Source organism: Planococcus citri, chromosome 2, assembly GCF_950023065.1.
Source record: "Planococcus citri chromosome 2, ihPlaCitr1.1, whole genome shotgun sequence".
NCBI classification, from domain to species: Eukaryota; Metazoa; Arthropoda; class Insecta; order Hemiptera; family Pseudococcidae; genus Planococcus; species Planococcus citri.
This window is the reverse complement of record NC_088678.1, coordinates 22,891,921-22,912,976: the sequence shown is the minus strand read 5'-3', so window position 1 is coordinate 22,912,976 and position 21,056 is coordinate 22,891,921. Positions and strand designations below refer to the sequence as shown.

The following is a 21,056-nucleotide window of genomic DNA, read 5'->3' as shown; positions in this document are numbered from 1 at the left end:
CCTTTTGAGGATTAGCATCATTTTATGAAAATCCGAACCAATCATCTTCTTTCAGGGGGAAAAGGCTGGGCCCTTTGATGGCGAGAGTGAAAGCTTCTGAAGATATGCGTGTTCATGATGTCAGAAGCAAATAGTACTGTGAACTTAATTGAACTTGAAGGCCAGTCCAAGAGTGCTAGATTGAGTTTCTTTGAGGAAACATCTACTCCAGTGACTTACATCATCAAGATAATCTTTGAGTCTGTCGTTGAATTTTCAATTCACAAAATTCTACGTGTCAGTATGCCATCAGGATGGATCCTCCCCCCCCCCCACTTACAACACATGTCACTTTGGAATGAAATCAATGTTCATAGCCAGTTTCTGGGCCACAACAGTGAATCTTAAGGAGACAATCCATCCTCAGGGGAAATTATACAGAGACCCTCAGTAATTATTTCTTTGAGTACTTTAATTTCTGATCAGCTTGTCCGCAAGCCTGAAAAAAATGGAACAGTCAGGGGATTTGGTCGGTCTGGAAAAGTCAAGGAGAAGTCAGGGAATTTTGGAAATTTACAGCATTTTTTACTCAAAAGTCAACTGAAGTCACTTTTTTCAGAAAAAAAAAGTAAGAGCGCTGGAATTTCAAAAAAAACTATTGATTAGATTTGAGTAATGTTTACATTAAAAAAAAATATTTCTTTATGAAGCCGTCCTTTTTTTGAAATTGTAAATTTTCCAAAGCTTTTGCCCTTGCTTAGCTTGGGCTATTTAACATCAAACAGGTGGTAAGAAAACCCACTTGACAATAGATTTGCCGATAAAAAAAGCCAGTGAAAAAGCCGGCTCAAAAATGACAGTAAATTTGCCGTTAAAAAAACGCCAGGGAAAAATTGGCTGGTTGTTTTGTTTAAATACCTAATGCATTAAATCGCCGAATAAAAACCTGAAATCTACAAAAAATTTCTAGCCCGAGCGGGGATTGAACCCAGGACTCTCGCTTGCCGATCCAATTCCCTAACCACACAGCTATCATTGCTAGATGAATATTTTTGTTTTCAAGCGGTATACATGTACCCCACTTCGTACTTTTATTCAATTTTTTAAAAAGAAGTTGCGAATACCCATTGCGCATGTGCACTATAATCGGTGAATAAAAAACAGCTGATTAAAACAACTGTTTTTAATAAAGTAGCCGAGCGACTTTTCACTTGCGAGAACCAGCATTCGGCAAATAAAAAATTCTGCCATTCGCTGGTCAAAAACGGCTGTTTAAATGGCTGTTTTTATAAAAAGTAGTTGTTTCTAACCGGCGTTTTTTTACGGCAAATTTACTGTCATTTTTGCGCGCCTATTTGATGGCAAATTTACAAAAATCAACCGGCGTTTCGGCTTAAACAGCAAATCTCTTGTCAAGTGGGAAGCAAAAAAAAAAAGACAAAGTCGAAAAGTTGAAAAGTCAAACAGAAGAATGGACGAAAAGACTAGTGGTGGGATATTATTATCAATATTTTGAGTTATCGATATCGTCAAAATATCAAAGGTCCCATATCGATAGGTATTTATTGGAAGTTTTTGACATTCATAAAAAGACCATAAAACAGCTGATTTTTCATGAAAAGAGAAACTAAATCAACTCTAAGCTGTTTCTATTCCTCATTCTTAGCCTTTTCAGTATCTGGCTACCTATTCGGTGCTTTAAACTTTAAAGATGTAATGATGAGTCATTGATGATGTAATGTCAACATTTCACCATCCTACAGATATGGCCCATAGCTACCATTAATAGCTGCAGTAATCAATATTTTACCCTAATAGAGTCTAAAAATGCTCAAAAAGGGCAAAAAACACCTCACTCAATTCATTTACAGAATTTTTGCATAATTTTCAACAATTTTCTGATATATATCGGATATTGGATTTTTCATATTTGATAAATATCGGTACACTCGCATAATTATCTATACATATTTATATTGATAATACCTATCCCACAACTAGAAAAGACAAAAAGATGGAAAGACAGAAAGACTGGATGAAAGAATGAATTGATAAAAACATAAAATAAAATAAAATTTTAGTATTTAGTTCAGTGATCAGTTCAGTATTCTGTCCAGTTCATCATTCGTTTCAAGTTCCAATGAAAGATGTTTGAGGGTTCAAATAAAAATTTAAAAAAGTTTTTGAAAAATGATGTTCTTCCATTGTGCCTATGCTTGAATGCAAATTATTAATAGATCTACAGTTGTGCCATTTTTTTTTCAAGCATGACTGTGTGCTCAGTAGGGTGGCCCTTATTCAAGTAAACTTGATGAGAAAATTTTGTTGGGGGTTTTTTAGTGGGAAAAATCAAGTTTAATGTGTTGACTCAATCGATGGTATCAAAACTTTTAAAAAGAGAGGCGTTCTGTTAAAAGAGCAAAAATTTTAACGATATTTGGAGCTCATGATGTTTGAAAAAATTTGACCCCCCCCCCCTCCTGATTGCATGTGTAATTCATTTTTCAAGAATCTGGAAAATAGGTTAAATTGGTCTGGAAAAGCTGGAAAAGTCAGGAAAAATCATTTCCAGAAATGAGTGGACACCCTGCTGATGCTAGTGCAAACAGCAAAATATGAAGTCTGTTTTGAAGATCCACTTCTTCATGATGCTTTACTATTTCAAAAATGGTTCGAATTTTATCTATGCAGCATCCAAAGCGTGTCAAGATATCTAGATCAAGAGATATGATGGCTGAATAAGGCACGTGTGTGGTACATTGGCGTCGACCAAGTCTTTATTTGAACTTCTCGTCGATGATTAGATAAGCGATAGGTGATTAGTTAATAATATGCGTGAAGATTAAGATATAGATGTTAAAAGCTTACGCGATGGTGCTGATAATAATAAACTGCAATATGGTACGAGTTCGATCCATAAAATGAATTTTTATGCGACTTCGAAGCGCGTGAAAACGTGTAAAGAAGACACATTACACGAAGAATGCCAATTCTGCGACGACGATCAACTTTGACGAAGTTTTATATCGAATACCGATGATAGTAATTTTTGATTTATGACCTAAATGATGAAACGACGTGGTTGGCTACGCAAGATCAAAAGATCCCGCGCGACGACGACGACGAGAGCTACTCTCAAGGACGTCCGCATCCCGCCATCCATCGTTCACTTATCATTCAATTCAAGCAACAACGAGAGAAATGTAACGGCGAGGAATTTTTCTCTTCCAGAATTTCCTGCGCGATACGTTTTCCAAAAGAATTTCCCTTCAAGAGCTGATGAGATGAGAACGTCTACGAGTTTATTTTCCTTTCCAGTTTCCACCCAGTTTAGATGAAAATATCATCCGTGCGATGTGCTTAGGATTTACATGCTGAAGTTGGGTACTTGAAAAGAATTCCTTCGACCTTCCTTTCTCCTCTTGCGATTGTCTTAACCGAGCCCGAATGGTGTCAATGTACAGAGAGCTAAAGAGAACGAGCCTGTTGCTACCAGTACATTGTTGTGTTTTGACTGCAAACCGCAATTATCAATGTTGCCGTAATTTTTTACGGCGCTGGTGCGAGAATTGCTTGCTGATGGCAGTGTTGCCTGGAATAACCGTTCGTTCATTTTAATGGCCGTTTTTTAGTATCTATTTTCGAGAATTTTTGCCCTGTTTTTTTTTTCATTTATCTGAGTTCGTCGCTTATCTCCTTCTTCCATTTTTAAAATTGTAATTAAAATGTCGATACGTTTATCTCAGTGGCGAGTTGTAAAATTATTGTTGATAATTACACATACGTTTCAGCGATATCAAGTTTTCTAATAACTCGTGGTGTATGTTTATCTCATCTTGGTACGTGCGACAGGATGAGTATAGAAAATTTGCCCATATTAAAGATCAGTTTCTATGAATACAATCTCATATCCGGTGTTGGTCCACAAACAAAACGTTGTCAAGGATCATCATTCATTAGTATTGGGGATTCCACTACCTACTAGTGGAGGAAAATGGTGGAAAATATTCGGAAATACCGTTCGCAAATTCGTAGCCGGTATTTCCCTCGACTCTCTCGAGTCTGAACCAGTCCAATGTTTTGGTCTTTGGTGAACGATCATTATTTATTTGTTCATTTGGTTGAAATTCATACATAATGAAAAGGTTACCGGTTATAGTATTCTCCCTCTCTTTCATGCTATAGAGCTGGTCGCTAGTTTGTCGTTGCGGTCCTCGTGTATATTTTCTTGATTTTGCTTTATCTGCGCCGTTTCTCTTTTCCTGTATGCGCTGGTAAGTATACTAATGTCATCGTACCTATACGATGGTTAAATAAACTTGTTTGTACTCGTGTCACATACTTGTAACATGACTTCTGTTCTAGTAATGTGACAAATAAGGTGAACGCTCCTATCGGCGAACCGCTATAGTACAAATGCATATGTGCGCAAAAAAAGCTCCTCGTCGCTTTCGTATAATATAAATGATAGTGTTGAACTTTATAGTTTTTTTTTCTGCAGCTCTTATTCATTTCCTCGAAACGAGAGAGGAAAAATGTACGTACATACTTCGCTCGTGTTCTGTGCAGAAAACAGTGCGAGAACGAGACAGAAATGAGAGAAGAAAAAAAAAACAAGTATAAAATGTTCCAAGTATGCGGAGTCATGATGAAGGGAGCGGTGTAGAGGAAGGGGAGATCGGCGCGTATTAATTTATTCGCTTTGTGTGTGTGCGCGACTTGACTCAGTGTTTCTTACCGTGTACTATGGTGGACGAAATACACCAATACTAATGTACGCTTTACTGTGTATTCTTCGAGCTGTAGATGGCGAATATACACGTAAAATAACGGTTCGAGCGTTATCGGCTCTGTAACACTGTCGAGTTCTTATTGTTATCGAACAGAGTTTCGCAATAAGGCTCCATGTGGTGGTGAAATACCTGTGTGTGTTAAAAAGTTACCCAGCGTGCGTGAGTCAGTAGGAGTAGAGACACTAAAGACAGAAAGAGATACCTTACTGTAAGAGCATGCGGTGGTGGAAAGGTGAGGGGAAATTGTAGTCGTTGACTTATTTGTGTTTGTGTTGGTGGAATGCTCTTGTGATGCTTCCAAGGAGACAGAACGAATGATTAGTTACCTTTTGAAAAGATTCGTTGGTTATTTTGGGAGGGAATATGGTGAGGTAATTGAAGTGATGAGCAGCTTACACAAGATTGGTATTTAAAAATGCAGTCTTACAGACTGGATTCAAAAATTTTGAATTCCTTTGAAGGAAGAAATACTCATCAGCTAATTCCAAGATACCCATTCATCTTTGAACGACAATTGTAGCATTTATAGCTCCTAAAACAAAACCAACGTATGTATTTTGAAAATGAGTTTTGCATGAAAGCGATTTCAAAACAAACATGAGCCTGATGAAATGTGTCTGATTTTCATAATTTTTATCCTCTACTCATATGTACATGCAGTGTACTGATTGTGTGGTTATAATTAACATGTTCAATATGCCAATATACTTGAAATTATTTTCTCAGCATTCAACTAACGATCGATTCTTTTTGTTTTTTGTTTCAGGTGAGTATTTGTGCCAAATTAACAACATAAGAATAAGTGAATGTAAAAATGAGTGAGTAATTTTCCATAATTCATAATCAATAGAAATCTAAAAGCAACACTTATGAATTGAGTTCAGCATCAGCAAGTACTTATTCAACAATACACCTGCATCATTCAGGTACAATGGTACATACATAAACAACATTTTTTAAGTGTCGAAGATTCATTTTGAGGATTTGGTGTTCTTAATGTGAGAAGTGAAATTAACCAAAAATTGAACTATTTGAAACTTCCAGACCTTTTCCTTGCTCTGGAACAAACTGAAAGAATTGTTGGGAAGATAGGGGAAATACAGATCTGCACTAGGGGGGGGGGTCGTCTTTTACTTTAGCTGGAAAATTGGAGGGGCTTGATTCGATAAAAAGTTTAGGAACCTTCAAAGTCTGCAGGAAACATTTGAGGGGTTCCATGGAAGAGGGGCCTTGATCAATTTTTTTTTGTTTTTCAGATTTTTACAATATTGTGAATAAGTAAAGTACATGTATTAAAAAATTTTTTTAACAATTCCACCATATTCAGTGATATTGGAGTGTTCTTCCATGAAAAAAAAACGAATTGGAAAATGTTTGCCTATAGAAAATTTTTTTAAGTCTATATTTTGAACTAAACTTGTAAAAATCAGTAAAAAATAAAAAAAAAAAAAAGGTTTAGGAACTTCCAAAGACTGGAGTAAACATTTGAGAGGTTCCATGGAAAATAGGCCTTAGTGCCTTGTCCAATTTTTTTGTTACCCGGATTTTTGCAATTCTGAATATTTAAAATTATTTTTTTTTATCAATTTCACCATATTCAGTAATTTTGAAGTGTTCTTCCATGAAAAAAAAAAAAAAAAACGAATTGGAAAATGTTTGCTCATAGAAAATTTTTTAAAGTCTATTTGAACTTGTAAAAATCAGTAAAAAAGTTGACCAAGGCCCATTTTCCATGAAGCCTCTCATTTTTAAACCCGTTTGAACCATCAATTTTTGACAGGGGTTTCAAATTTTCAAAATTTAATCACATTGAAAATCAAAAAGAAAAGTTTTTATGAAGAGTTTAAAAATATGTTAGGTATAAATACAAATATATTTTTAGTCATAAAATTAATATGTATTAGGGTGTATCCGTTCGGAAGTAAGAAAACTACTTTTGTTTTTTTTTTTGCCTTTCCACTAGAGGGTTTGCATGACTTACAAAAGTAATAGTTGTGATTTTGGACCTACTCAAAATTTTACTATAAAATGGCCAAAAAAAAGGTGAAAATTTTCAAAAACTGTGTTCTCACTTTCAAGTTGTTACCTACCTTATAATATGATCAATCATCACAACTAAAAACGAAAGTTTCCCAAAAACTTTTTTTCAAACGTTTAGTGCAAATTTCAAAATTTAAAACCCACTTTAAAAGTGATTGTTCAATTCAGAGATCCAAAATTTTCCCTGCAATCTGAAGCTTGATGAAAGTTGCCGTTGCATCACTACCTATACATTGCCCCATAGTAATTTGCATGACACTACACCTTCAAAGCAGTGCATCTCAAAAACGAAGTGATCTAGAAAAATTTCATGTTCAACAATGCTGTAGAAAATTTAATTCTCTTTTGGATTACTGTTATCAGGTTTTTCTAAGACATTGAGTGCGAATAAATGGGCTCATGTTTATTTCAGTGAACTTTTCAAAAAGTTTTTTTTTTGGTTCAAACAAGTTAGAGTTGGCTGATGTATACCTCACAGTGAAGATTTGGTCAGCCTCCTCCTACCACTGGAGGGTTGGCTATATACCTTGCCGTGAGGATTCGGTCATGCCTCCTGGAGCTTGGAGGGTTTGCTGTATACCTTAGCGTGAGGATTGGGTCTGCCTCCTGGAGCTTGGAGGGTTCGCTGTAATACCTTACTGTGCGGATTGGGTCAGCCTCCTCCGAGCGCTGGAGAGTTGGCTATATACCTTGCCGTGAGGATTCGGTCATGCCTCCTGGAGCTTGGAGGGTTTACAGTATACCTTACCGCGAGGATTGGGTCTGCCTCAGTGCCTCCTGAAGCTTGGAGGGTTTACTGTATACCTTACCGTGAGGATTGGGTCTGCCTCCTGGAGCTTGGAGGATTGGCTACATACCTTACCGTGAGGATTGGGTCGTGCCTCCTGGAGCTTGGAGGGTTTACTGTATACCTTACCGCGAGGATTGGGTCTGCCTCAGTGCCTCCTGAAGCTTGGAGGGTTTACTGTATACCTTACTGTGAGGATTGGGTCTGCCTCCTGGAGCTTGGAGGGTTTGCTGTATGTCTTTTTAGCTTGAGAACGGAGAGGACCCGAGCACCTAAAGTGCCATTACACTTTAACGTCAAGTACAGAATTTTAAGAAATTTATTCCTGGCGCCACTTTAAAAATAAAATAACCTGCAGATAAAAATCATTCATAAAAATTGTCGAAAAAATTATCTAGGATCAAGGTCAGATTAATTTTATTTTTAATTAAATCACTAGTAAAAAAAAAATAATAACGTCCACTTGCCATAAAAAGTCAAAAACAATAAAAAAAAAAAAGAAGAAAAAAACACCCAAACAAATAAAATTTTATCATCTCGAGAGAGAGAGAGAGGAAGAGAGAGAGGAGTCATACGCATAAGTGCGTCGTCTCATCCGGTAATGTTGTGATCCACACCCCCGTCAGCGTCCCTGCCCCCTGTCCTTCCGCTATTCGTGGTCGCGTTGCAGAGTGCAGACGTTGTGTAACAGGCGTTACGGCGACGGTGACGGTCGCGCGATACGCGACTTACGTATTGAATGCCATTAACAACAACGACGTATACACGCACACCACATAACAATCGAGTATTGAAAGAATTTTTTTTCCTACTCGTGTGTGTATTACTCTGGTTTTTTTTTCGTCTTTTTTTTATTATTATTCAAGCGCTGGCGGTACATAGAAAGGACGTGCGACTGTGACTCGCGTATACCGTACTGTGGCCTGGAGCAGGAGCGGGAGGGGTAAGATGGTGGGATACGACGTTCGCGAACGAATCGTTCGACCGACTAGTGCAGCGGAGGAGGGCTGGGGCGACGATATGTTACGATTAAACGTAGCGCGCGTTTTAGCGTTAAATTGTAGGCCGCCAGTTCTACTGATTCTACTTTAGCGATCGCGCGCGCAGTTTGCCTTGAACGTTTCAGTCGTAATTACGTAATTGGATCGCTTTCGGTTGTGTACAGTGTGTGATATACGTTTACGTATTATCCTACAATATATTTTTCAATTAATAATTTTTTAAATAAGCGATCTTAATTGTTTTTAATTTTTTTTTGGTGACGATAAAATATTTACTTATCGGTGGCAATTTTTTTATTATAACTGTGCGTACTTGATTTTTGCGTGCGATATTTTTTTCGCTATATTTTTATTATCGAATGAAATGAATTAAAAATTTTTTTCAAGAAGTTTTAATATAATATTGTACGGTGTTTGTGTGTGGAAAAAAAAATATGATGAATAATTATGACGAAGATGTTGGATAGTATACGTGACCATAATCAGCGATACGACAGTATCAAATTTGTATTATCGAATGATTATTTAAAGATGACCCATAAGGTGATCACCAAAGGTAATTGAATATTTTACTGTAAAATAATTTTATTTAATGGTGAAAATTATAAGTTCGCGAATTCTCATAATTTTCCATTAATCGTGCCCGTGTTTCGAGTTGAATAATTTTTTTCGTCGTTGATTTATTGGAATATTAGTGAAGTGAAAAATAAACGATTGCGGAATATTTCACTGTCTCGATGCGAAAACTAAAAGAATCGCTATAGTGGATATATTTACCTAGGCGACGAAACGATAGAGAAGGCGAAATAGTACTATGAAGGAAAACTTTTACATGATTTAGTATTACAGGTGAAAGTGAAACGGATAAAAATTCTGCTACACACGAGAAAAGTTTTTACCTTTTAAATTATATTTTTTCCCTTAACGCTGTTGCGAAAGGTGAGACTTTTTGCAAGTTGATTTTTTGCCGTTTGTGTTTGTGTGTGTTTTTTTTACCTTGCAAGTTTCGTTGTGAAAAAGGTGGATTTTTTATCAGACTGAAAAAATGTGCCAAAAGTACAACACGTTATCGGAGTCTGGGGAATGCAGGTTTTTTCGAGCTGTTTAAAGCGGAGTATTTTTGTGGCGAAGATTTGTGCGAATTTTTTCAAGTTGTGGACGTGTCGAGAGTGGAAAGCAGGAAGTGTATTTTTTTGTGGTGATTTTTGAGTGATGAGAAAATTTTTGGGTAATTTTATTACGTGATTTTGGAAGAGAAAAAAAATTTTAGGAAGGAAATTTTTATTAAAAATTATTTGTGTAGTGTTTGTTTCGCGAAAATTTTTTTTTTGGAGTCTAATACGATGTGCTGATGATGTTGATTTCTAAAAAATTATTTATATTTTTTGGTCAATTTTATCGATTGCCCAAAAATTCGTGTGGTAGTTTTTTTTCGCTTTTATTTTCTTAAAAATTGAAATAATTTTGTTAGAGGCGTAGAAGTGATTTTATAATTTTATTCGCCATTTCATCCTTATTTTCACTTAATTTTGAATAAAACAGTGATGCTATCAGCTTTGCAAATTGACGAATTATTGATAGAAAAATTCCAGCCAACTAATCCAACGTGTTTATGTAAACAATAAATAATCTAGCGCAATAACTTCACCCCTAACCCTCTCTTTAGAGCTTTAAAACCCCCACAATTCGAAAAAAATTAACCTTTACTCGAACCCGGAACAAAAGAGAAAATTTTCACAAAATGATGTAGGTAGGTAAACAGCCGGTGCGAGCAATTTTATGGATGTATTTTCGAATCGAAACAACCATCAAAGTATTTCTCAACTTTGCATCAATCTGCTCTACCAACGATGAGAAAAATTTCCCAAGTAGAAATTCCACGAAAGAGAGAAACAAATAAAACTAGTCGAATTTCCCCGAACAAGTTGGATTCTTTGGCGAATTCCTTCAAGGTATAGTGATTCGTTTGCGACTGTAGTGTTAGATCAGGTGCTGCTACCGAGAAAGAAGCACCTTCTACGAAATTCTATCGTAAGGGAAATCTCGAAAAATAAATTTCGCGTTGAAAACGAAAACTGTGTATGTTTTATTGATGAAGTGTGAAGAAATTGATAAGAACATTATGTCGAGCAGAAATCTGTACGGCAGCGCCATCACTCGGTCGAACGTAGAATTAACTTGTTGTTTGGGTGTTTGCTTCAAGACAGAAACTATTTCACTAACTGGAAGTGAAACCTTTTTGGTTTATTTATTGTGACAGCTCATCGGGTGCAGATTAGAGTATTTTTACAATTAATTAACAGAGGGGGGGGCAGAACAAGTGGATTTCAGTTGCAAGATTTTTGGAGAAAGAACTCAAAAAAGTGTTCAATATTAGGTAATTTTTTTAAGGAAGGAAATTAAGAGCATGAAGTGCTACAGAAGAGTAAAGAGAGGAGGCGAAAGCGCGCTTTCACGCGTTTTATTTCATTTTTTTTTTCATGGCGATACCTTCTCGCACACTGTTGCCCCCTCGTCTTCACTTCTTGCACCCGCACACTGCTGATCTGATGCGTACGAGTATATGTACGAGTATGTGCATTTTTCAATACGCTATGTGAAAAATTTTTGAGGTCATTGACGAAGAGAAGAAGCGCGAACGTGTGTGTATTTGTTTTGCGGTTTATCGATTGGACGACGACGTTATTAGATAACGGGATTTCTTTTTTTTTTCGAGCGACTTCTCGATAGGAGTTATCGGTTGTTGTTTTTTTTTTCATTCTTTATATTTTTACGATGCGAGTATATAGTGTATCTACCTATGTAGTATGGATATATGAAGAGCTGGCTTTTGTTGTGGTATCAGTATCCGTATCCATAATGACAACGATGATGATGAAGTCGAGGTTAATTAAAAACTCGATTGGATGAAGGTGGAATGCAGGTGAGAGAAAAGATGAATGGTCGTGGGTTTCAATCAATTGGTTTGAAGGGAGAAGATATGAACATATCAATACATAGAATGGAAATGTTACTATATTATTGAGAATTCATCATTTTCCTTTATATGATTGCAAAAATTTGTGGTTTCATGAATTTCTATTCATTTGTGCTTCATCGAGTGGTCAAATAAATGAAATGTGTGTACCTTTTGAAAATGAGTAGAAGTCGTTTTTCGAATTTTTTTATGGTATTTTAGCTTAAAATAGCAATCTTTGGATTTTTTCATCTTGAAAAAAAGGAAGAAATTTTGTTCTCATCGTACTATTTTTTTAAATTGGTTACTGAAGTTTAAATTGATTTTCTCGGGTTTTTAAAAGTGGTAACACTGATTTCATCATCATTTGTGGATAGCTTAGTCTTTGAATAGTGAAATGAAACAAATAAAATTTTGTGGCTACAGCAACTGTAACCAAAACCATTTGCATTTGACATGATTGATTTTGAGCGCAGGTAAGGTTAGGTTAGGTTAGGTTAGGTTAATTATCTTAGAAATCAAATTGTTCGCTTGTTGGATATCCAAAAAGGCTGCCACTGTATACTCTTTGTTTTGAAAACCATTTTGGATGAATTCTGTGATACGATGTAATTGATGAAAACCATTGAAGTTTGTTTTCTGAACCCAAATTGGAAGGGAGGAATTGTATTCTGTTTTTCAAGTTGATCTTTTGAAGTCTTTTCAGAATTATTTTCTCCAAGAGTTTTGAGAGTGTGTTCAGTAAACTGATAGGTCTGTATCCATCTGGTGATGTCAATGTTTTGCCTTTTTTAGGTATTACAATAATGACTGCTTGCTTCCATGCAGAAGGAAAATATCCAATTTTTAAACAGGCATTAAATGTTGTGCAAATATTTTCAATACAGTTATTGTTGTTAGGCAGATTTTTCAACATTTTGGTGTTGATTCCGTCAATTCCCGGTAATTTCCTTGTTTTCAGCTTTTTAATACGAAATTTGATTTCTGGAACACGGGTTAATTTTGCACCATTGTGAATGGTCAAGGATAATAATGATGGATTAAGTGGTGGTTGATTGTTATTTGAGTTGAAAGTTTTCTCAAAATAATCAGCAAAGGTCTCACATTTTTCCTCATTAGTTTCTGCGACTGAATGCTGATAGGTTAGTGGTGGAATTAATACAGTTGAGTTGGTGAATTTTTTTGGTGAGTTTCCATAAGTTAAAATCACCGGGATTCAGACTGCTTAAATATGATTGGTATTCAGCATTGCGGTGTTCATTAAGTTCTTTTTTAACCAAACGATTCAGGTGGTTAAGCATCATCTTCAACTGGGGGTCCTTTGTATGTGACCAAAGTGTCTGATTCTACTTTTTTCAAATATGATGTGTTTAATTTTGAAGAGAATACTTTGGTTGTAGCTTAAAGCTCTCTGAGAGAAATCAAATTGTAAGAGATGATTGTGTTGGTACCTTCCAAAATGAACTTGCCCCAGCCCCACCCACATGGTGTTGGAACTGGGATTCCCCTTTTTAAAAAAGTTAGGTTAGGTTATGCAATTCCTCGTACTCGGTTACTGTTTTTTTCATTGTAGCAGTTCTGCTTCAGCGTTAATCATCTACAGGGAATTTAGGGTGAATGTTTACCCTGTATTTATTTATTTATTCATTCATTCATTTATTTATTATGTTTGAAATTTGCCTGGTAACAGGATTTGAGGGATCTATAGATACCAATATGATTCCTACTAGATTCAAATGTAAAATTCTGTTGCCTCAAATGACCAATGAATGAGTGAAATGAATGAATCCACCAACTGTACTTATTAGGAAAATTCCAACGAAAAATCCTGTGTCATACACTCATTATTCCAAGAATTATAGTCAAACATGAAAACATTCGATTCAGTCGTTCTTATCGTCTCCCACATAGAGATAAACGTCTCGCTGATTTCTCGCAACATCGAAGGAATTAATTAGGAGGTCGTTACTTGGGAGTTAGTAGAAATGTAAGCAGATTCGACCTTCAAGCCAATTTGTTTCTCAGCGACAATTCATTCATAATCATGCAAGAATGTAGTAGAAAATTCATACGTAATGTGATGCCTGATGCTAAGTTAGGTATCTTTAAACTCAAAAATCGACATCTCATCGAGCTTTTAATTTTTGAAATTAAACATCAATTTCATTCAATATGAACTCAAGTGCTCACTTACAAGCCCGATTCACACAGAGTAGAAAACTCGAGCACTATAAACGCCACGTTTTAGCCACTGTTGCCACTTCAGCCAGGACGCTTTTAGCGGTTTTTAGTAGTTTTGCGGTTCGCCTTGGCAATGTTATCGGTTTTTGAGGTATGGCCGTCGGCTATACGCATAATAATTCCTCCGCCTCCGTTATCGTAATTACAATCGTTTTATCTGGGCCGCCGTCGACGTCGCGTCCATCGCTTTATTCGCCAATTAAAATTGTCGCCTTAATTTAAAGTTAATTTTCGCACGTTCGTGCGACTGGCTAGTGGCTGTGTGGTGTTCGAAGTTCGCTGATTATGAGATGAGGGCTGAGGGCGAAGTAGAGTAGGGAAGGGAGTAGTATTTTGAGAGGTGAAAAAAAAACGATAGGATCGCGTGCGTTGAGTGTTGTTGTCGCGTGTGCTGCGTGGGTCAGGTTTTTACAAAATTGTGCTGGTATTGACCGAGTATCGATATTTTTATCAATTTGTTTTGAATTGGTGTTTTTATTGTTTTAATTTGTTTTGAATCTGTAGTATTCTTAAGTTGGAATGGTCGGTTTTGTGAGTGCCCCAGAAGGATATAGATTTAATTTTTCAAAGGTTGACGTGCGATGAATTCCATCAGCATGTGAGAATAAAACTCTTAAGTGTATTCTCTTCCATATTTTAGATGATTTTCTGCCTTTCCTGGCCATTTCAACGGATTTTAGACCACTGACCTAAGACTTTGATTTATCCTATAGTTGAATTAACATCACTTACTAGCCGGACTGAAGAACTGATACAAAAAACCGAATGAAATTACAGTTGGATTAATCGACTGCGACCGCGTACAATACAAGAGAGAGTTTAATGCCATTGGCATCCTCGCAATCGTCGTCGTCGCCTCTTCGTCGTCGTCGAATAACGGGCAATAAGATCTTGTTCCGGTGACGCGAAAAAAAAAACCGAACCCATCATCTGCATGGCAAAGTTGGAATGGGGAATGCTCAAGAGACAAATACGAGTAATGCTGCGCGGTGTATTTTCTTCCTCTTTTAATTAGCGTGAGCCGCCGTCGTCGTCGCTCTGCGTCCAACAAACTCATCGGAGAACGATGAACTGGTTGCAGAGTAAGAGAGTAGAGACGACGTGATGATCATGATGCTGAAATATACATACATAATACGTTCAAACATTCGAATGCGAATCCGAATCGCAAAAGCATGGAAGAAGAAAGTGTGACATTGGATGCGAATCAGTCGCGGAATTAATTACACTTGATGCAAGAGAGTTTGTTCTTCTCTGTGTGGTATTTTTTTTTACTCAGTTAAGAATAACTATAATGACGTAGGTAAGAAATATGCTGCGGCTTGGAATGAAAAGAGAACAGATTTAGTAATTGTCATCTATCCACATACGTACACGACGATGGATGCCTCAGGTCATGCAGGAGGAGACGGTCGTCGAGTTGACTCGTCCTCGAAATTTTTTTGACCGTGAAATACCTATTAGCCTCTCTCTCTGAAGCTATAACATCGCTTATAGATCAGATTGACGCCGCTATTAGCCGATGTCGTCTGTACTCTTCTCCTCATTCCATCGTCGTATCGTGGCTGCTTGTCGCAATTGAAATACTTTTATCGGGACGGTAAATCGGTCGTTGAAAGGTGTTTTAAAATGTGTATCACGATGAGCGCGCGTACACCACAGAAACCTATACTGTTGGCCTGTGGCACGAGCGAGCGAGCCGAGCTGAGTGGCGTAGAATGAAGAAAGACGATCGTACGATGGTGGCAGGGCACAGAGGAGTGAAATCACCGATGCGTGGAATGTACTGTACATATCTATAGATATAATATATGAGATACATGTTTTAAGTTTATAGGAAGATATGATTATAACAGCGCGAAACGTCCTCCTTGACTCGTCGGATCGTCTTCTTCTTCGCGTCCACCAGTGTGCTCTTTTATACTCTTCATTTGCCTCCTTCTCCTCCTCCTGCTCAGGCAGCTTCTATGCAGTTATAATGGCTAATGTTTTCACATAGTGTCTCATTATTATGGTATAGGTATATGGAACCTGTTGTATTGTGCGGGTTGAGAGGTAGGGAAGAGCACGCAGTGTACTTGGCCAAGTCATGTAATCGGCGGCGGCCGCTCGCGCTTCGTGTATCGTTGCGCATTTTAGACGAATCTTTTCGCTGCCTCTTGCCTCGTCCCGTCCTCCTTACGACGTCTCTTCTCATCATAATATCGAGAAGGTACTTTCTAATGGAGAAGTTGCGGCCTCGATCGAACGTCACGATTTTTCAGGTTTGTGAACGTCGAGTCGACGACGACGACGTCAGCGTCGAATGCTGAAGGATTTGTTTTTTGATAAGTTCAGGTAGGTATCGCCGAGTTCGCACTTGTGCTTTTCATCGTCATTCGTCCCCTTCGCTGTTTTTCGATTATAATACGATAAAGGTAAAGTTTCATAATTAGTCTGTATAGTAACTCGAGGAAGTTGTTATTTTTCAATATAGCGAGATTCTTAATAGAGAGAAGTGGCAGCAGCAGATGGACGAGGAAGGCGAAAACAAGGTGTCGAAAACAGGTGCTACTTTGGCGCTGACGACGACGGTGTCGATGTCGTTTCGGAATTGGCGAAAAACGAGCAGTCGTTTTGACGATAGTCGATATTCGGTAGCAAGATGCGAGAGGTGAAAGAACATTGGTGGGTCGACCTTGAGTGTACGATTACCGTTTACCGTGTATGGTTCGGGTTACGATAATGAGTACGTTATAAGAGGTGTAAAAAAATATCCCTCTTGAGATAAGTTAAGTTGTATAGTTTGATTTCAAGGGCTTGCACGAGGAAATGACGACGTAAACGAGCAGGAAATGCAGTATGTGTTTGTGTTCTGGTCTAATGTACCGAAATGAGGAAATAGCAGGATCAAATTTTTCTTATTGTATATGGGAGTAGGGGAGGACAGGGAATCGATCGATGCTTCAGTATCAAATCAAAAATCTTCAATAAAATTAGACTTTTTGGTCAGAAATCGACCATGACCGAGAATCGAGTAATCCAGTCACAAAAGTCGATTAATTTGCAATTTTCTAATTTCATGTGATCGATCGTGTTTGAAATGAAAATCGGTTTCAACTTCAGAAATGATCGAAAATCGATTAATCGAACTCCAAAAATCGATTAATTTGCGATTTTCGATTTTGTGTGATCGATCATGTTTGAAATAAAAAATCGGATTCAACTTCAGAAATGATCAAAAATTGACTACTATCGAAAATCGATTAATCGAACTCCAAAAATCGATTCATTTGCGATTTTCGATTTTGTGTGATCGATCATATTTGAATTAAAAAATCGGTTTCAACTTCAGAAATTATCAAAAATCGACCACGATCGAAAATCGAATAATCGAACCGAAAAAAATCGATTCATTTGCGATTTTCGATTCTACATGATCGACAAGACTTAATTGGAGTAGAAAGAATCAATCTTAGCCATAAGTTGACTTCCTGATCAAAAATCGATTAAGATCAAAAATCGATTAATCGAACTCCAAAAATCGATTCATTTTCGATTTCTGATTCCATACCTATGTCCAATTATTTTTATTTTTTTTTTAAAATAAAAATTGACCAAAAAAAATCAGTTTTAGACCCATAAATACACTTCTCGATCAAAAATCGATTCATTTACGATTTTTGATTCTAGATGATCGATAATGGAATAAAAAAAATCAATTTTAGCCGTAGACTTCTTAATCAAAAATCGATTAATAGAACTCTAAAATTGATTCATTTTCGATATCTAATTCCATATCACCAATTATGTTGTTTTGTATTCTTTTTAAAATCAAAATTGACCAAAATTGCGCTTTTCTCCTCATAGAACGATCTTAGAAAATCGTTTCATATTACAAAAATTGATCGGTAGGTCCATAAATAATTTAGCAGCCACTTTAACCACCCAATTGCCTCAGAGTCTGCTTCTGAATAGGAAAAAAAATCCCCTTCGTATTTTCTCGGGTAAAAAAATCTCCACAACGATGTAAAAACTATAAAAAGGGCTTGGTAAATTAATAAAATCAATTACTACATAATTCACCCTCTAGCTCAACCTATAGGAAGCTACAAACTACCACACCGCAACACTGACGAGATTCTTACGAATAAAATAACTACCTTACCAATTCTGCGACGACCCAACATGTTCAGCATTTGAGAGAAAAAAAACCACCCCATCGAACTATTAGCAACGACGAGAACGAATTCCAGATTACAGGAAAGAAGAATATGCTGCATAAAAAAGAATAAAAGAGAAAGATCACGAGGAAAAAAACCCTAAAGAGAGAAAAAAATACGTATTGTCATCGTTGCTGTAGGGGGCAATACTTTGTAGAAGAGATAGAGAGACGCATACCGGTGGCGTAAGAAGAAAATCGACGCGAGAAGTGTGTTTTTAGTGAGACAGCGCCGTGCAAAGAAGCCGAGAGAGGGTAGAAAAAAAAAGCACCAACGACATCGAACAGTACGCGTCAAGTGTGTAAACACCATTAATCATGTGCTGGTCTTTTGGCTTTTTTTTCTCTCCTTCGTCGTTGGTGCTCGGTTAATATACGCGTAAAAGAAGCAATAGGCCTATAGACGACTGAAAGGAGGAAAAAAAGACCTCTTTTTAACTTTATTCGAGAGTGAAAGAAGTGAGGTAATATTTCTCAGCAACGATTGGTCTCGCGTGCTGACTGCTGACAGTGGCGAGTCTATGGTGAAACAGAAAGAACGCAGCATCGCTAAGAGTTATTCGATGTCCTGTATTGAAGGGGTGCATTTGTTTTCGACCGCTTAAGGGAACGAGTAACGTGTATTGCGAGAAAGAGTAGATTTACAGAACGAATAAGTGACACAGAGGAGACTTTAAATAACGACGATGCTGTTCCCAAATAGATTTATAAAACGTTTGCTTGGTCGTCGGCGGTCGGCGCTAGCTTTCTTTTTTTTCTCTGTTCGACATTCGACGACGTGCTCGTGCTCGTGTGTAAACGTATGGTATAGTTTATGGAGAGTGAGCGCCTGAGCTCTCTCAACGTCGATGAAAGCGAAGTGTGAGGCAAGATGAAGAAAGAAGGGAGACATCACTGAGAATAGAAAGGAGTAAATTATACGTGTAGAACGCGACAAATATTTAAGCGTTGACCGACAGCGAAAACTTGTACTTGTACGTATTGAAGATAGATGATCATAGAGAGATATTACCGGAGGAGAATGCATCTGCATGGCCCCAGAATAGGTGTTTATTGAAATAAAAACATAAACGATGAAAGATTTCATCTGAAATATCGCAATCGAAGGTAGTAGCTTAGCAGCGATGATGGTTGTATACGGCGACGAGGTGACGACGTTTTTCCAGACAATACAAGATCCGGTAATCGGGTTAACACATTCGAGAGATTATTCGGGAAATTGTTATTCGGATGGCGCGTCGAATTAACCGACGATGTGTTACGCTAACACGACTAAATGGCCTCATACTCGGGTCGAGAAGAGAAGAGCAGATCTCTTTCTTCGACCGAGAACGTTGGCCGCGATTGTTTGGCTTTTTGCCAGTGTTTATTCAACGTGCAAATCTTTTGTGTCGTGTCGTTTTTCCCCTCTTTTCTTTTCGTGTGCTTCTTCATTCCGGTGCGGAATTGTTTCGATGGGGGGATTGGGAAAGGGTGTCAAGTAGCGAAGACAAGTCAACGATACAATTTTAAAGAGTAATTAAGTACGAAGTGGCGTGAATGTGATTTGTAACTTGTATTGTGACGTAGAAACGCGTGCGCACGCTCGCATTCAATTTGCTGTATGGATGATAACATCGTGTTGTTTTATGGCTTATAATGCAGACAGGGTGGCCTGTGTGTGTGATGGGAAGGAGGTGGTACGATGTCATTACACCTTGTTCTAATCTAATTGTAGTAATTTAGTAATATTTTGTGGCAGAAGTTTGTCATAGGCTGAGTGCCTCAAAAATCAACTTTTTTTGCTGGAAATTAATTTTCACATGAGGTGGAAGTAAATAAATTCCTTTATTGGCTTGTTGACAAAGTGATATCAAAACTAAGTTAACAATAAAGTTACATGTATATAAAAGATTAAAGCAATACAATCGGTAAGTGCTGTTTAGTAGAATTGCTGATAATAGAATAATTTTTTCAATGGAATGAAATGTGCTGGGACAGAACGTTTGCATATTCTTACATGCAAATGTCATCGCTTATTAAAATAGAAAAGGAACATTTTCATTCGGTTAATAGAATTGATTAATCTTCAATCTTGGGGGAAAAATCACAAATTTCAGCAAAATTTAACAAAAATTGGATGAAAAAGTGTTGAAAACATGTTAAAATGACATAAAAACATGAAATAAAGATTTAAAATTAGTGAAAATTGGCAGAAGAGGATGAAATTTTTGTAACATTTTATACAAATTGAACAAAAAACAAAACATATTAAAAGACTGAACACGACTGAAAAACTGAAAAAGTGTTAAAATCAACTTCAAACTGGGAGTATACAGGTGTTGATTATCTCAGTTTTTTGTTTGTTTGAAAATTTTCCTTTTAGAATAAATTTTAAAGACAGAATTTTTTCCACTCCAACACAACTTGGTTATTAATTTTTTTCTCTCCATTTTGTTCTCAAATGAAATAATTTGGCCCAAATATTTTGTTTCTGTGATGTTTTCAAAGTGCTCTTCATATTGAGATTAATGTCATTCAATTCCAAACTTTTGGACAAAATTTTGATTTTGAACGCATTCATTTTCAGCCCTGCCTTTTGGCATGCCAGTTGCAGCACTGAGATCATTTTATCACCTTGAAGGCAATTCCACATATATCCATAAGAAAAAATTGTCTTTGTGCGTTACTGATAACACTCTGGGATGCCCTGAAATAGAGAATTTGCATCTAGGTGCATTAAAAGTAGTGATGGGATATTATCGATATTTCGGGATATCAATATCGTCAAAATATTGAAGGTCTCATATCGATATATATTGGAAGTTTTTGACATTCATAAAAAGACCATGAAACAGCTGATTTTTCATGAAAAGTGAAACTAAATCAACTCTAAGCTGTTTCTATTCCTTATTCTTTGCTTTTTCAGTATCTATAGCTACTAATTTGGTGCTTCAAACTTTCAAGACATAATGATGATGCAATGTCAACATTTCACCATCCTACAGATATGGCCCATGGCTACCATTAATAGCTGTAATAATCAATATTTTATCCTAAAAGAGTCTGGAAATGCTGA

At 36.9% G+C, this 21,056-nt stretch overlaps 1 protein-coding gene across 3 annotated transcripts in view; it reads left to right on the top strand.

Annotated features, from left to right (window-relative positions):
• The window catches only part of LOC135835081 (uncharacterized), a 74,355-nt gene that overhangs the window by 34,720 nt on the left and 18,579 nt on the right, over window positions 1-21,056 (top strand). The window contains exon 1 of one of the 3 annotated variants that reach the window (XM_065349157.1): window positions 8,613-9,156. The exons of the other annotated variants lie outside the window; for them this stretch is intronic. Coding sequence (XP_065205229.1) covers window positions 9,048-9,156 — 109 coding nt within the window. The 5' untranslated portion in view covers window positions 8,613-9,047. Of the gene's footprint in view, window positions 1-8,612; window positions 9,157-21,056 lie in introns of those variants that run through there. 3 annotated transcript variants of the gene reach the window in all.